Raw genomic sequence first — 17,816 nt, 5'->3', positions numbered from 1 at the left:
CAAAAGAATATGTGTCATTTTTTCTACCATGGCTTCACTGTTTTCTTTTTTATTTGGAGTGTGATTTAATTATGCAAATGATTCATAGTATAGTAGTTCCCTAGGACACATTCACAGATCTACACTTTCATATTAAAAATACTTTTTTCCACCAGGCATGGTGACTCACACCTGTAATCCCAGCACTTTGGCGGGCTTAGGGGGAGGATTGTCTGAGGCCAGGTGTTCGAGACCAGCCTGGACAACAAAGTGAGACCCCTGTCCATAAAATAAAATAAAATAAAATAAAATAAAATAAAATAAAATAAAATAAAATAAAATAAAATAAAATAAAAAGATTAGCTGAGTGTGGTGGTGTCCACCTGAAGTCCCAGATACTTGGGAGGCTGATGCAGGAGGATTGCCTGAGTCCATGAAGTTGTAGTGAGCTCTGATCACGCCACTGCACTTCGGCTTGGGCAACGGAGTGTGACCCAGTCTCAAACAAAAATAACAAATCAGTTTTTTTTGTTATATAAATTCTGTTTTTATCAGTGTCTAATGGACAACTTGACATTGGGAAAGCTTATCTAAGGGAAATAAAGTGTACTATGTGACAATATGTATTTATTTTAACACATTTAAGATTTGAAGAAATCACAGTGGTTAGAAATGGAGGAACCCATGGGAATGTCTCTGTGAATTGGGTGTTGACACGGAACAGCAGTGATCCCTCACCAGTAACAGCAGATATCAGACCAAGCTCTGGAATTCTCCATTTTGCACAAGGGCAGATGTTGGCAACAATTCCTCTTACTGTGGTTGATGATGATCTTCCAGAAGAGGCAGAAGCTTATCTACTTCAAATTCTGCCTCATACAATACGAGGAGGTGCAGAAGTGAGCGAGCCAGCGGAGGTATAACCCTTGTTATGCTTTATGCCTGTTAATATTTCTGTGCTGTAGAAGAACCAAAGAATTTGATCATACACATCAACTTTATGTTTCGTTTGAAGGGACAGGAAAAACACTGGCTTTGGAAATGATAGTTTTCTTACTCAGTATTCCTTCTGAAAATATTTTACCCTCTAAAAAATTCCACGAACTGTGACTTAGGAACATTTCCAAATCTGTTTTTGGTTCATTTTTTGCTCTATTATGTACAAGAAGTCATCATTTTTAGACATAAAATAGTAATAAATATTAAAATTAGAATAACATGGAAAATACAGAGTTTGATAATCTCAGATGTGAGAATTCTGTACTTTAATATTTTATTCCTTTATCTGCAGCTTTTGTTCTACATTCAGGATAGTGATGATGTCTATGGCCTAATAACATTTTTTCCTATGGAAAACCAGAAGATTGAAAGCAGCCCAGGTGAACGATACTTATCCTTGAGTTTTACAAGACTAGGAGGGACTGAAGGAGATGTGAGGCTGCTGTATTCTGTACTTTACATTCCTGCTGGAGCTGTGGATCCCTTGCAAGCAAAAGAAGGCATCTTAAATATATCGAGGAGAAATGACCTCATTTTTCCAGAGCAAAAAACTCAAGTCACTACAAAATTACCAATAAGAAATGATGCATTCCTTCAAAATGGAGCTCACTTTCTAGTACAGGTACTTTTATGATTAAAATAATCGTAATTTTGGTTAACCTTCAAGTGTACTAATCTGTGTGAAAGAATTAACTAAACATTATTTTGACCTTGTTATTTCGCTGTCATTTATATTTTGTTACTAAAAGTTATTTAGGTAGTCGGAAGAGAGATTATGCCTGCTCCTAAGGTATATAAGTATAAATAAGACAAGAATTTTTACCAAAGTTAATATTTTAATTAGGTGACATTAAAAGTACACCAGACGTGAAATGCCAGTCATGTAAGTCAGACTGTCATGGATAACATAGTAGAGTAACTTACAAACTATTACAGGGGAGGGCGAGAGAAAGAGAGGCTAACCATGCTTGGAATTGATTTGGGAAAATATGACATAGGAATAGGATTTGTAGGATAAGTATGTTTTCATAATTAATGTTGCAAGGAAAATATTTCAGAAACACAGCAATATGAGAATTTTTTTTCCTTTTTTTTTTGAGACAGGGTCTCACTCTGTCACCCAGGCTGGAGTGCAGTGGCTCAATCTCAGTTCACTGCATCCTCCACGTCCCAGGTTCAAGTGATTCTCCTGCCTCAGCCTCCCGAGTAGCTGGGAGCCTGCCACCATGCCTGGCTAATTTTTGTATTTTTAGTAGAGCAGGGGTTTTGTCATTTTGGCCAGGCTGGTCTTAAACTCCTGACCTCAGATGATCCATGCGCCTGGGCCTCCTAAAGTGCTGTGATTACAGCTGTAAGCCACCACGCCTGGCCCAAGAAAAATTTTATAAATACTTTTAATATACTCAAAAATCAATTTCTTTGTCTAGGTAGACTCTCTGGACCTTCAGCTGTTTAGTAAAGCCCCCATAACGTATCCTTCCATTTTATACATTTCATTTCTTCTGTTAACCAAAATATTATTTTTATGGCCAAAGTGTAAAATATCTGCACTCATTTATGATACTGTTGTTTTCCATGTGTTGATTGCTTGATACTTAAAATTCAAAATCAATAAAGGGTGCTTATTAAATTATGTAAGTCAAATACAGAATCAGGTAGTGTGGATGGACTGACAAGGAAAGAGCTAAAATCTTAGGTTGCCATACATTTTGCCAACTGAAGTATATAGCAGATGAAATATTCTATTTCACTAATTTCTTTGAATCATGCTACATTTAAATATGTTTCATATTTTGCCTTGATTTTGTTTTATAATGGATTTATTATTCCTTTCTCTGGAGTTTCTGATTGTCCCTTTTCTATATGTTATCTTCACTACGTTATTGAGATCTTGCTGCCGTCTTCCTGTGCGTGTTGAATGTTGAGTTTAGCTAAACTAACTGCTTTCTATGCTTGTTTCACATCTGTTGTCTGGGATTTTTTTACTGAACTGAATTTTTTTGATCTGTTGCCTTTCTCTTTTGGGATTATGCTATAGTTTTGTTGTAGTATATCTACCCTCAAACACATGTGCTGAAAGTATATATGTAAGGTAAACTTTTTGAGTCTTTGAGCACCTGAAATGTGAAATTTTATACTCATATTGATAGTTTGGCTTGGTAGAAATTTCTAGATTAAAATAATTCCTTCTTCAGAACTTGAAAGGTATTGTCGTTAAGCTTCCAGAGTTGCAGATGAGAAATTTGAAGGGAAGGAAATGATTTATCTTTTAGATAACTCGATCTTTGTCTCTGAAAGCTTTTTACAACTGTTCCTCGGTGTTCTGAATTTTGTAAGACTGTCAGCACTTGGTAGGGTGACCGTTTTCATTCTGAAGACTCCCGCCTTTTTTTAAGCTGAGCCTCCAGGCATATTTGTGCTGTTAGTGCATTTTTCGAGAACTCTTGTCCAAGGGGCTTAGTGGGTGACCTGTTACGGGGATGTAGGATTTGTCAGTATGTAGGCGACACCTTTTTGTAATATACCTACACAGAGGGAGGCATTTGCTGTCTTCCCCAGAGCCCTACTCTAATGGCAGTAGATCCTGATCTTCATCTTTATTATTATTAATTTGTGTTTTCTTGCATCTCCTCCAAGTGGGAAAATTTTCATGTGATGCGTGCTTCTGCCTTTGAGGATAAGTCACTCTCTGGAGGACCCTTGGATTTTTCTTGGAGTGGAAAGATAGGGAACACGGCTCTATTCACAATTGTGTCTGGTTTGTCCTGTGGCTTGTGGATGCCAGGGAGTCTGGATCTGTGAAGTGAAATACTGCAAATGGCCACGCACATGACTTGGGCGCTTGTGAGCATTAAGTTAAAATAACTAGAATGCTGCCACCAGAACACATTTAGAGCTATATTTAGAAATTAAAAACAAAAACAAACAAAACCTCTGACTTTATACAAAAACATGACATAATTTGTTTGCTTTTAAAAATTGATTTTATTAATATGGAAATGCATATTGATTTTACCAGTTCACACTTAGAGTAGCATTTCTCAAGTTTCAAGACTGTGTGGGATACAATTTGTTGAGTTTCAGAATTTAATGGAATTTTTTTGACATTAGCACTTGTTTGTCTTCTCTGCCGTCAGTGTCCTCAGGTTTCAGGGTTTCAGAACATTCTCATAAGTATATGTTTAAGGGCTTTTTTTGGGATTTTTTGGTCTTACTCCAAAAAATCTGTTTGTCTCCAGTCTTGCATAATCTACAACTCATGCAAGAACCAGATTATTAAAACAAGTAGAATGAGGCAGAGATTTTACACAGTTGCTTTTGCTTTCATGGAAGCCTGGGCATTCTGGCTTATGTGAAGTAGTCGCAGTTTGAGAATTGACGATGCAGAAATGTTGTTTTGGAGTTACAGAGAACGTTTTTGTTATCATTTTAGCTTTCTAATTTCTTTTCTCATAATGCCTCAAAACTAGTTTTTACTGTGGGTAAAGACAGTAAAAACTATGCTAATACGTAAAAAAATCTGTACCAATATCAGTATCCTCTATGTTAAACTTTTAATCTTTTGAAAAGGTCCAATATTTCTATCCAAGTAGCTGCAGAGAATTCTTGTATAAATACATCCTTATTAGGAACTTTGTACAAGTCAGATATTATCCTAACTACTCTGCTTCAGCATTCTATATAAACATGACAGAATTAATTTTTGATGACACTTGAAAACTAAGAAAAAAGTTGAAGAAGGATGTAATTAATATCTGATTTTTGGTGATCCTGGGTTAGAAAGTTGCACCACTAATTTCAGACTCAATTCTTTATGTATCTATTTAGTTAAAAAACAAAGGTCTTACAGTGCAGTTAATTTAACACTTGCTTAGGGTGAACAAGGCATTATTAGTCACTGACACAAGTCATTGAGGTTCAAAACAGCTGTAGGTTCTGGAAGGCTGGTTGGAATAAGAGGGTTGTGTAGTTTGCATAGTACAAAATGGATGAGCAACTCAAGAATAGGAAGCCTCAGCCTCTGCATGCAAAGTTGAATGAAACTAAAGAAAGGAGAATTCCTTAGTCGCTCCTCATTCTTTAGTAACCCTCTCAGCTAAATACATTAGTCTGAGATGCAGCTTTTGGCAAGCATGGGGTTACTAATGTGCTGTCCCAGTGGCAGACTATCTGAAAGTAAAGAACGATTCTTTATGAATGAATAGAGCAGTTTGATTTAGCAGATGGAACCCAGACCAAAAAAGGCTTATAGGCTAGGAAATAAGCCCTGTACAATTAACATTTTCTTTTCCATCAGTTCATTTCATAACTGTCTACATTTTCTTTCTATTTGTCAAAAATACTATATCTAGTATTAATTCTATAACTTTTTTGATAAGTGTAGGGAAATATGACTTACATATTTCTTTCTTTTTAGAAAGTTTTGAGTAAAAATATATTGTTTTTTTCTTGATGCTTAACACAGTATTATCAGTTTAGCTCTTTTTGAATATACAGCAATGACAATGTTCATTCACGAACATGTGCTTGGTCATACATGACCAGTGTATTTTAGAAATATCTTTGCCTTATAACAATGCACACCCTTATATTTATATACCATTCAAATATATGTATTTTATTTAACTTTGTGCTATTTTGTAAGATAAATAAATATATGTGTGTATATATATATATATTCCTTTTCTCTAGAAAGAATGACAGTTATGTGACTTTAATTATTTATCTTTACATTTTATCTACATTGTAAAGTAAATGCAGTATACTAAAGATCACGTTTTATTTTATGTGGCTTCAGCTATATGTCAATACTTGACAAAATTGATCAATCTAATTTTTTTCTTTTTTCAAATGAATATTTACCAAAACCAAAATTATTCATGTCTTTCTCCTGTATATGATTTTTTAAAGCAAAATGTGTGACATTTAAAAAAGACATTTACTTTTACTCATTAAAATGTACTATCCATCGCAAAGTAGGAGAGAAATCAGTACCAGTCCTGTCCACGTGTGGAGAATCAATTTAAATCACAAGTCTACTGGTGGTTAATTAGTGTCATCATTTCAATATTATAAAGCCTAACAGAGGGCTTTAAAGAGTGGGAGAGACATGTTTTATTAAGTTAAAAGTTGCATTTTATTTTAATATTTAAAATTCCTATGGTTTTTGCAGTCCTGTAGTGATTACCTATTCCTGCACTCCTGAAGTGAGCACTGTGTGCAGTGAGAAGTTAGGTTTTGAAAAGTTATATTTAAGACGTTGAATGTTTGTGATTTATCAGAATTCTTATAGAGCTCAGATTGTGTAGAAGGGAGGAATTAACAAATATTTATTGTGAAGCTGCTGCAATTTCAAGTCTATGTCAAGCCTACGTCATGTATTGGGAAAATGCTGAAAAGGATACAGACCCACAAGAGCTCTACAGACCTGTTGGGAAGTAAAAATCTGGAATGCATCAAATGATGATAAACCAGCAATGTGTAAAATGTGTAACTACAGAGACACTGTATTTATACATTGCAGTTCTTTAAATGTAAAGATGCATGAAGTTATAAATGGAGTTCTGAGTGGTCTTCTGATACTGGATTTTGTCTGGAGGAGAAGGGAAATGGGGATGATTGGAAGTGTGGGTCAGTGGAAGACAGGAAGGAGATGTGGATGACTCTCTGATATTTGGCTTTAAGGTCAAGGTAGTTGGATGTAGGTGGCAAGGAGGAAAAGCAGGTGGTGGCACTGGTGATGATACTAGTGAAGGGGCATGCAACAGGGACGGTGGTTTCTGTTTTGGATATTGTATATGTAAGGTGTTTGTGTGACATTTATATGATGTCTGGTGGCAGTTGGTTATAATGATTTGGAATTAGAGGGAGAGATGCAGAGATTATTAAGGAGCGGGCATAAAATTATAAGATAAAGCTCCAGAGGCCAGGGAAGGAGATTGAAAAGGGATGGTGAATGAGGGAGGAGGAGAATAACATTGCCAAGTTATTGGTGACATCTACCTATGCTTGCTTTGTTGCCCCATGCTGTTAAGCTTTTTTAAAAAAATTTATATTCTATCAATTCTTATTACTTTTTGTGTATTTGTTTATTATAGTTGGAAACTGTGGAGTTGTTGAACATAATTCCTCCAATCCCACCCATAAGCCCTAGATTTGGGGAAATCTGCAATATTTCTTTACTGGTTACTCCAGCCATTGCAAATGGAGAAATTGGCTTTCTTAGCAATCTTCCAATTATTTTGCATGAACCAGAAGATTTTGCTGCTGAAGTGGTAAGTAGGCTCTTTCTTACTGATGGGGGCTAATGAGTATGAAGTAATGTACAGACACTGTTTTTAAAATAGGATTAGCATATAGGGTTAACAGATCTTAAAAAGCTTCACCATGTACAAGAAGCCTTCAGTATGTCATATGAAATAGGTAACTGATAAGTATGTGATTTTTCCATCATTGTTTACAGTATTAGATAGAATGAAATTGGAATTAGTTGCTCACAGTGAGTGTAGGATATTTGATGTGACAGCCTTCAGATAGTTCTATGACATTAGATACTACAGTGGTAGCCAAACATAAACTTTTTTTTTTTTTTGAGAGAGGATTATTTTACTCTGTCGCCCAGGCTGGAGTGCAGTGGCGTGACCTCAGCTCAGTGCAACCTCTGCCCCGGGCTCAATAGATCCTCCCACCTCAGCCTCATGAGTAGCTGGGGCTACAGGTGTGTGCCACCACTCCTGGCTATTTTTTCTTTGTATTTTTAGTAAAGATGGGGTTTTGTCATGTTGCCCAGTGTGGTCCCCAACTCCTGAGCTCAAGTAGTCCACCTCCCTCGGCCTCCCAAAGTGATGGGATTACAGGCATGAGGCATTGTGCCTGGCCTATAAACCTTTTTTTTTTTTTTTTTTCTTAATGGCCAAGACGTGGTACCACAGGTGTGCTTGACCTACTTCATTTCTGAGCATTCCATATGCTTGGGTTGGAGTGAGGTGGCCAGCTTGGGCCTTATGCTTGATGATGGAGATGATAGTGGTAAAGTTGTGGAATGTTAAATCTTAAGAATTTTTTACTTTATATGTACAATATATGTAAATTTTTGCATATAGACATACCAAAAATTCACATGCACAGTACCCCATCCCTACCCTTGCCCCCACCCACACATGCCGTGGTTGAATTTTTCTCTTAGGGATGGCTCTTCCTTCAGCCTTACCATTTCCTGAGTCATAGTTTGTCCCTGAGACCTTCTCCAAGTCCCCCACACTTAAATTTGATTTAAACCGAGTTGAGGTTTAGATCAGAAAGAAGGAGAGTTGTTTTTGTTATCAAAGCCTTATGTTAAAACATGGTGACCTCAATTTTCATTGTATATTAGCTTCTATAAATGGACAGAGAAGTTTCATTTTTCAAGATGGTTTTGATTTTTCATATTTTTCTGAATACACTCTTTTCTTCTAAAAACGGAAAAGCATTTAGTTTGCTCTTAAAGAGTGGATTGCTTTTATCTTAGATAGCTGTAAATTTACCATTTCATATTTTTCCCTTAAGAAAAATTAGCTTTTAGGAAGTTTTGGGCTCCTTAGACCTGCATTCTTCCCTTTTTGGGAAACAGCAGAAAAACTAGGAGTTTTCCTTTGTTTGTTCCAGATACGGCCTGGATGATGCCCACTCCCTCAAGGTGATTCAGGGCCCCAGCCCTCTGTTATAAGAATATTTGCTCACTAGTCTCAGGTTATGACCATTGTTAGCTGAAGTAGCAGAATGATTAATGGAGAAAATGTCTTGTTTTTTTCCAAGATGAGCTTAAAGGGCCAAGAAAAAATACAACAGGATAATCCTCTTTTAGGAGCATAAAAAGAGTAGCGTAATCTAGCATTAAATATTCCTTTATATTCTTCCTTTGAAAAAATTTCATCATGATATGCAGTGATCCTTTTATTATATATTTTTTAAAGTATACTGCCCTTGAGTGAAACCTCCAAATATAATTTGTTTCAGAATTATTATAATAGCTTCCATTTATTTAGCTTATACTGTAGAGAGGCACCATCCTAGATACTTTACTTAAACAGTTCCTCATCCTCACCACAAACTTGCCAAATAGGAAATCATTAGCTTTATTTCACATGAGAAAATTAGGATCAGAGAGGTTAAGTAACTTGCTTAAGGTAACCCAGAGTCATGATAAAAATATCTGATTTTATTTCTATGGCATTTATCATATTGGTTAGACATTTTTTTTAAAATTTTACCCCCATCACTTAGGATGTATTTTATATGACATAATTTTCCAGTTTTAATCACTGGAGTTTAGTTTTCAGTTTATATTGTGATAGTAAGTTCATTTTATTTTCAGAGAACCTCTAATGGAAATTTATTCTTTAGCAAGATTGCTGTATGTTTTTCACAATTCTTTGGGTTTTAAAATATTTGTCTTTTATTAAGACAAACCCAGATTAGACACATTTTTGGATGAGGGTAGTTTTGTATGTAAATTTGATTAGCAAAAATTAATAAAAATACATCTAAAGTTATTTCCATGCTTAAAGGATTGTTTGGTTGTGTTTTAATGCATTTAATAGTTCATTTCTCTATATAGAATACATGTGTTCACACAGTAATATATGTACTAACTAATAACAATACCAAAGCTTATATAATTTCTGAACACATATTTTAGAAGAAATTGTTCTGTTCTTTTCTTTTTATAAGGTATACATTCCCTTACATCGGGATGGAACTGATGGCCAGGCTACTGTCTACTGGAGTTTGAAGCCCTCTGGCTTTAATTCAAAAGCAGTGACCCTGGATGATATAGGTCCCTTTAATGGCTCTGTTTTGTTTTTATCTGGGCAAAGTGACACAACAATCAACATTACTATCAAAGGTGATGGCATACCGGAAATGAATGAAACTGTAACACTTTCTCTAGACAGGTAAGACATTTAGGTAATGTTTAGTATCATTTATGTTTGAGTTCTCTTCAATAACTTTGATTTTTTTTTTACTCTTTTTTTCTATATAAAGTAAAAAAAAAATCAAGTAAATAGTGTTATACTGGCCTTCAGACTTTTCTGTTATTTGTTGATGGCTTCTGATTAGACTGTGAGTATAATTACATCTTTCAGTGAATTTTTACCGTGCTTTTCATTGTGAAGAAGCACTACAGAGAGAATTTATGGAGGGTATCAGATAAATATGAAACATAGCTAATATGTTGTTATATTAAAAAAATAGGCACCAGCAAATCTAAAATGTTAGGTTAAGCGAACAGTTCTGCTGGCTTTATGTTCAACAGAAGAGAGGACTAGAGCTTGTGAGTAAAAAGAAAACATGAATCTTCATGTAATAAAATTCTCTTTTTTACATGGAACTTAAACATTAATTGTATGATTATTTTCTAAAGAATCAAAAACTGCACAAAATTAAGACATACCTTTTCATTAATAAATAAGAATCGACTTAGTGTTTCTCAGTGGGTAATTTAGATTAAGAAAATTTCACAATCTCTCGAAAGAGTTTTTTTTTCAGTAGTTCAGAAAATCCGTTCTAAATATATAAAATACTGTGTTTAATGATTTAATAATTCTAAAAAATCAGAATCAGTCTTATCCCCAACGCAAGTCTCTTTATATGAAAGTTGATTCATATTAGAGAAGGTTACTGTGACTTGAGGGCTTTGTGCAATTCATATTTAGAAACAATGAAATTCAGAGATAAATTCAAGGGACATTTTGTGTTACATTATTCAGGACTAATGTAGTAAAAGTTATTTTATGTAGTCCCTGGATCTCTCTATAACAGTGTCTTATAGATTTTTCTTTGTAGGTGTTTTGTCTAAACACATTTTAAAAAATCTGATGAGTAACTGATTTTTATTTTTATGTGAAAGAAAAGTATAGAATGTAGGCAACAAATTATTGAATGTCCACTGTTCCTTTTGCTTTCTTTCAAAACCACATTGTCTTTACTTCCTTTCTTACATAAAGAGTAAAACAAAACAACCAAAATATCAAGCAAACAAAAAAACCAAAAAGCAAAAACCAATTTACAACACACACACACACACACACGCGTGCGCGCACACACACACACACACAGAGTCTAGATGACTTATGGTTTTAATATATGTTTCAGACTCAATCTTAAGAAAAGGTATTTCATACAATGAAAAAATCAGTAAAATGTAATGAAATGTAAATTGGAAATTATTTTTCTCATTTTTGTTTTTTTCCTTAAGTAAGGTGTAAGCATTCAGTGGACAATCTTGAAAACACCTAAAGAAACAGAAACAGTGATGATAAACCAATGCTGTAGGAATCCATAGAAACTTTTTTAGCTTAGCTGACAGTTTCTACTCTCAACTAAATGTTTGAAGAGTGATTTAGACTATCCATCTGCAAATTGATAATGACTATTCTTTATATTCTTTCAAACTATTCATTTTTAAATCTTATGTAAACATTTGAAATTAAGTATAATTTTTAAGGGTTTATTTTGTTCTTCTCTTTCCATCTCCTATGGGTAAAAATAGTACATAAGGAAGTACAAATCATGAGGTAGAAAATTTCAGAAATTATTGGTTCTTTTCAAATAGAGGAAATTAGTTCAAATATATATTAAAATATTTTAATTTGATTAGTAATTGGTGCATACTTGTATTATCTCATTTGTGTGTGAACAAGAATGAGCAAATTACATTTGAGTGTTCAGAGACATTTAGTTAAATAAAATCTAGATATCGTATTTTATCAAAAACTCCCTCTTAATTTTGCAAATTTTTAACAAAACTTGAGTGAAAGAATAAATGAATGATAGCAAGCATGATTACAATAAATCACAACACAATATTGCAATAAAAATAGTTAACAGTTTATTGTGATAACAGTTTATAATTTCCTCTCAATGTCAAATCCAAGTTCAAATTCTCTATATTTCAACTCAATATAGACAAAAGTTGCTGTGGTACTAAAAAACTTGTGGTGCTTTCAAATACCATGCTGGTTAAAAACATTCTATTTAGTTTTCCTCAAATCACAAACAATGTCATTATGCCAGTTTATTTCAGAAAAATTTTGGTGTACGTGGTATATAACCCTATATTTATAAATGGTGCATTTGACTTTAAAAATGAAGCTCTAGGGCTCTACATTTGACATGTGCTTTCAAGGCTGTTTGAAATGGAAATACACTGCAGATTTGGAAAAGTGTTTTGGTTTCCTGATACAAAGTTGTATTTAAGTAATATTTGGCAGATTTAAAAGGTACAATGATATGGCTTCTTCAGTATATTCCTGTGCAAATGATATAGGTATAGATTTCTCTAGTTACACAGTTTTGTTTTTTCTAACTCAAAGAACAACTGGCTTTAGATCTGAGACTAGAGGTTTTTATTTTTTTTAAAATCTAATTAAAGCTACTAAGTAATTATAAGCAGGGCTGAATGAAATTTGTTCAGCTGCTGCGGTTTGTGAGCCTGTACAGTGCTTGGCAGACACAAGCGCCTTGGAGGAGGCCTGGAAAGGAATGTCTTGAATGGGTCTTGACAAGCTTGCTGGCCATGGGGTCATCTTCCATAAGTGGGAAATGCCGAACCTCTTGCTAGCATTTGTCAATGGCAAAGAATCCAGGGTGCAGAGTTCCCATAAAACGAACATTACTAGCTCTTGGGAAAAAAGGAAGCCTTTCTTTTGCTTTATTTTTCCCTTGCCATTCTAAGTTTCTCGCAGTATTAGTGAGATTTTAGCAAATGGTGCCCTGCCTCCTTTTTCCCCTTCCCACGCTTCTTTCTGTGTTGACAGGGTAGAAACTGAAAGGTTTGTCGTGTATTTTGGGTAAGTGTACAAAATAATACCTTGTTTTTGGTGATTCAGTATTTTGTTTTGCAAGTGATTATTTTTAGACAAGGCTGCTGTTCTGCATGATTACAGGTCTTGGGAAATTTTGCTTGTCCACCTGGCCGTGCATGCTTTGTGTGCAGTTTCATTTTCTAATGATAAGGGGAGCTTACACAAAGTTGTTTTTATTTATTTTTGGTCCTAAGAGTTTTGCACTGTGAATGCATTTAAAATATTTTGAAATTTGAGAATTAGTGTAATGACATTTAGAAGAACTTAAAACTTTTAACTTTCCTCGTAGGTCCACATAACCTCAAGAACAATTACTGTGCTGTACTTCTGAAATTTTTAACCAACATCTTTTATGAATCTTGTAGCTTGTTTAACAGAGAATTAGCAATCAATTTTCTGAACAGTTTCACTGGTTTTCTGAGTGCATCTAAGCAATTTCTTGCTTATATCTCAGAGCTGTATACAGAACTTTTCAGAATTTGCATTTCACATAAGGGTAGCATATTTTAAGAAAGTTTAAAAATAAATTTGTTTAATGTTCAGAGTGAATTTTTATATTTTGCATTCTGATCCAGTTTTTTCTTTCCTAGCTTATGTGGATATAAGAAATTTTAATTAATGAGGATATTGATATAAATGATGGACAAATTTGCTATGAAAATTATAAGACTGTTTTAACAATATAAAATAACTCTCCTATTATTTAGACTCTCTCTTCTGTGGCCACTAGCATGCTAGGTATTATCAGACTTCTAAAAACTAGGGAAGGATGTCAATTCAGATTCTCTGTTAAATAGGAAGTGAGCTTTTTTTCTACATATTTCTACATATGAATTGTGGTTTCATTGTGATTTGAAGTCTGAGCATGAGTATATTTTTGGTTCAATAGGACGTGACATTTGGCAAGGTTTAGAGCAGCTTGTGGGATTGATAATCCTTAAGAGCCTGCTGGCTTTTAAACTCTCAGATCATTGCAGTCCAAGTCCCTTTGATCGTTCTAATTATGCTCTGAACGTTAAAACCAGAAATTTAAAAAACATATTGTTTTACTATGTTCTTTTGGAGATACATAGGAACTGGTATAACATGTCACGCATCTCAGATCTATTCTATTCTTTTTTTTCTTATATTCCCTACATTTTCTTTTATACTAAAAGAAAAAAAAAGCGCAGGTTTAAAATTAAGGAGAATAGAAGGCATTTGAAACCACAACATATTCCTAAAATGTAATCACAATTGTGTGTTTTTTTTTTTATCAGCATGGCTTGCTTTAGTCCATTTAGTTATCCAGCTGTTATGTGCTCTATTCAGTTAGCATAATCTTATGTAATGAGTTTTAAAAATAAATTCAAGTGTATGTAAAATCGACAATTTTGTTTTAAGCTATCTTCTAACTACATGTTACAAATTAAATTTTTCTAAAACTGGAATCAAATCTGCAAATTTTGATGCTTTATATAAATAAAATATATTGATGACATTTGGTTACAGTATTCTTGGTGTACATATGTAGTGTTTGGTTTTTGTCAAATAAAAAAAGATGTAATGAATTCAGAAATAGAAGTTCTTTCATAACTGTTATGAGTAAAACTGTTTTGATCTTAAATGATTTCAACACACGTGAATTCACTTAAGGTCTAATTCCTCATAGCCTTCCTTTTCATTATCTGGAAGAGCTGTAAATATTGCCTTAAAAGCCTGCAAAATTCAGAAGTAAAACTGGAAGTAGCGGGTGCCGTTTTTCCCTCTGACTTCTCTAGGGTTAACGTGGAAAACCAAGTGCTGAAATCTGGATATACTAGCCGTGACCTAATTATTTTGGAAAATGATGACCCTGGGGGAGTTTTTGAATTTTCTCCTGCTTCCAGAGGACCCTATGTTATAAAAGTAAGTATGAAAAAAAACTTCCATTTATTCTGTGCTCACAACTTTAGAAGAATGATCTCAAAGGGTTTCAACTTTTGTGGATTTGTTTTTAAAGGAAGGAGAATCTGTAGAGCTCCACATCATCCGATCGAGGGGGTCCCTTGTTAAGCAGTTTCTACGCTACCGAGTAGAGCCAAGAGATAGCAATGAATTCTATGGAAACACAGGAGTACTAGAATTTAAACCTGGAGAAAGGGAGATACTGATCACCTTGCTAGCAAGATTGGATGGGATACCAGAGGTATGGGATTTTATATTTTCTTTGTGTTTCTTTGTAAGATTGATAGTATTTGGTATATTATGAATATAAATATTTTGAATATTGGCAAAGAGACAGGAAAGAGGTGGGCAAGAAAAGATTGAGAAGTGCATAGATTTGGAAAATTTTTAACAAAAGGTTAAAAAATGAAGGCTCATTCATATTAGAATGGTGTATTTTTGCCCCACATAACGGAATAACAAACAATCTTAGACTTTCAGTGTGTGATCAGTTTTCATCTCCTTTTAGCTTTATTCATGTTAGGGCTTCCTTTAGGTAATATGTATTGACGGAACTTTTAATGATGTGGTTTTAAACTGAAGAAATTTTGCTACAGAATTACTTTGTTCAAAAAAAGAAATTTGAGTTTTATATTAATGGAACCAGGTATAGTTCTATTATGCTTACTCACCAATACATGTGTAACTCTTTAATTTTATTTTATTCATTTTTGTAAGTTTAAATGACTAGATCATCAGAGATAACATCCACTTTTCTTACCATTTTAGAGTAGTATCATTGTTTCTCTTTTTCTCTTTTTGGACAATGTATATGTATTTCTGGTGTCTCTCTTAATTGATAGGAGAATGTTAATTTTTAAAGAAATAATACCACCTCTTTTGTCCTTTCAGTGAGTTATATGCTTGTGAAACTTTGAGTATATTAATATTCTTGAACATTTATGTTTTTTAATTTGTTGTGAAAATGTCAACTTTATAATTTCCATACTTTGACACATTCATTTTAGTTGGATGAACACTACTGGGTGGTCCTCAGCAGCCACGGAGAACGGGAAAGCAAGTTGGGAAGTGCCACCATTGTCAATATAACGATTCTGAAAAATGATGATCCTCATGGCATTATAGAGTTTGTTTCTGATGGTCTAATTGTGATGATAAATGAAAGCAAAGGAGATGCTATCTATAGTGGTAATTTATTCTGTGTCTTATATTGTATTTCTGTTTACTGAAGAGGAAATATAATTTTTTTAGTTATTTCTTTAGTAACTAGTTATTTCTAGTTGCTCACCCTGCCTTAGAAATTACACGTGGTGCAGAAGTTTTTTTAGAATCATATTTAGGACCATGATTTTTATTTCTTACATAGTATTGTGATGATACTGATGACTTCAGTTATATTTTGATACCATTTAAACATATGCAGTGCAACTCAAACACTCAAGAATGAGTCCATCCAAATAGCGAGAACCTTAAAACTAAGAACTACTGCTACGGAACTATTGAGGTGATAGGAAATGATAAATAGTTTATTTTTAGAGCAGTGTCTGTCTGGGTAAGGAAATCACACTTGAGCATGCAGCTTCCTGTAACTGCTTTTAGCAGATATCCTTACAGGACTTTATGATAGGTGTGCCTAATTCATCATCATTCTGTGTCCCATGCTGACTGACTTCTAAAATCCCAAACTAGAAAAGATTGGGTCCATTTATTTTATTAATTATATACCTACAGAGGGAGGAGCAGGCTAATATATTTTTATATGTACCTTAAAAGCTGTGCTAAGCAAATAGCTGGCAGTTATTAAAAAGAGGTGTTGTTTTTATTTTTGTTTATTTAACCAATTTCTTTAGTCATCATTTTAAAAGTTTCGTATGTTTTCATATAGATTATGTATGTTTCCATTTCACAGCTGTTTATGATGTAGTAAGAAATCGAGGCAACTTTGGTGATGTTAGTGTATCATGGGTGGTTAGTCCAGACTTTACACAAGATGTATTTCCTGTACAAGGGACTGTTGTCTTTGGAGACCAGGAATTTTCAAAAAATATCACTATTTACTCCCTTCCAGATGAGGTAAATATTGCGTATAACTTTCTGCCTTACTTGTTGTAGTTGATCAATAATTATTTTTTATTAAATAATTAAACATCTGGTAATATATTTTGTGATAAAGGTTTGTGATAAAGAACTCAGGTGTGATAGTGTCTGACTGTAAACCAAAAGAGCAGTATTATGTTTTGGTTCCCCTGAAGACATGTTGAACTCTAGAACTGAGAGTGGTCAGTGACACTGCTCATGTATCCAGTATCAGGGATTCCTAGTTGGAGAGGTGAAGCCCTCGGCTTGTATTTAGTCCCTTTGAAGGCAAGGTCATCCGTCAAGTGTCCTGTGGTGCAGTCTCAGCACCAGGACACGGGGTCGCATGAGTCATGGACCAAACGTGGCATTTCTTCTTACAGATAGTAAAGAGAAAGATCTTAGTAACAACAGGAAGTGAACCTTTCCTAGGAGAGTGACACTTAGAACAGCTATGGAGGCCATTCCCCTTTCCCTCAGACTCATTCCTCAAGAGACAAAATTTGAACACCTTTCTGTTTTAGGAGGAGGGGAGCACCAGTTCACAGGGATGCTGTGAAAAAGAAACTGTCCACCTGGGGATCCATTTAGGCTAAGAAATGTGGGGAATCAAATCTTGTTAGGACATGGAGTGAGGCCTTTATGACCCATGCAGGTGAAACTTCAGTAAGGTTTGTAAGAGGCCTTTGTGAGCTGGCTGAGCTTTAGTTACTATGACAAACTCTGCTCTAAATGTTCAAAAAGTTATTTTTATGTTTCATCTTAAAAAATCAACATGTTTCCCATTTTCCTGCAGAAATAATATGACCTCTGTGGTATATCTGTTTTTAGCTTATATAGGGCAAAATATCTATATTTCCATTAAATTTCATAGTTAGTCTGAATGAAGTGGCTGTTTGTATGAATGCACATGAAACTAATTTTTTGGGGGGTCTGAGTCTTACCTGAATATGTTAGGAGAAGTTCTGCCTCCGAAAAGGAAATGAATAA

The 17,816-nt window shown here is 34.3% G+C and overlaps 1 protein-coding gene across 1 annotated transcript in view; it reads left to right on the top strand.

The window, feature by feature from the left end:
* Positions 1-17,816, top strand: part of ADGRV1 (adhesion G protein-coupled receptor V1) — a 597,511-nt gene that overhangs the window by 67,600 nt on the left and 512,095 nt on the right. The window contains exons 8-15 of the mRNA XM_032156840.2: positions 626-896; positions 1,271-1,600; positions 7,077-7,253; positions 9,688-9,911; positions 14,585-14,711; positions 14,806-14,991; positions 15,758-15,938; positions 16,660-16,823. Coding sequence (XP_032012731.1) covers positions 626-896; positions 1,271-1,600; positions 7,077-7,253; positions 9,688-9,911; positions 14,585-14,711; positions 14,806-14,991; positions 15,758-15,938; positions 16,660-16,823 — 1,660 coding nt within the window. The remainder of the gene's footprint in view (positions 1-625; positions 897-1,270; positions 1,601-7,076; positions 7,254-9,687; positions 9,912-14,584; positions 14,712-14,805; positions 14,992-15,757; positions 15,939-16,659; positions 16,824-17,816) is intronic.

Source organism: Hylobates moloch, unplaced genomic scaffold (assembly GCF_009828535.3).
Source record: "Hylobates moloch isolate HMO894 unplaced genomic scaffold, HMol_V3 SCAFFOLD_6, whole genome shotgun sequence".
Classification (NCBI taxonomy): domain Eukaryota; kingdom Metazoa; phylum Chordata; class Mammalia; order Primates; family Hylobatidae; genus Hylobates; species Hylobates moloch.
This window is presented reverse-complemented; position numbering and strand designations above follow the sequence as displayed.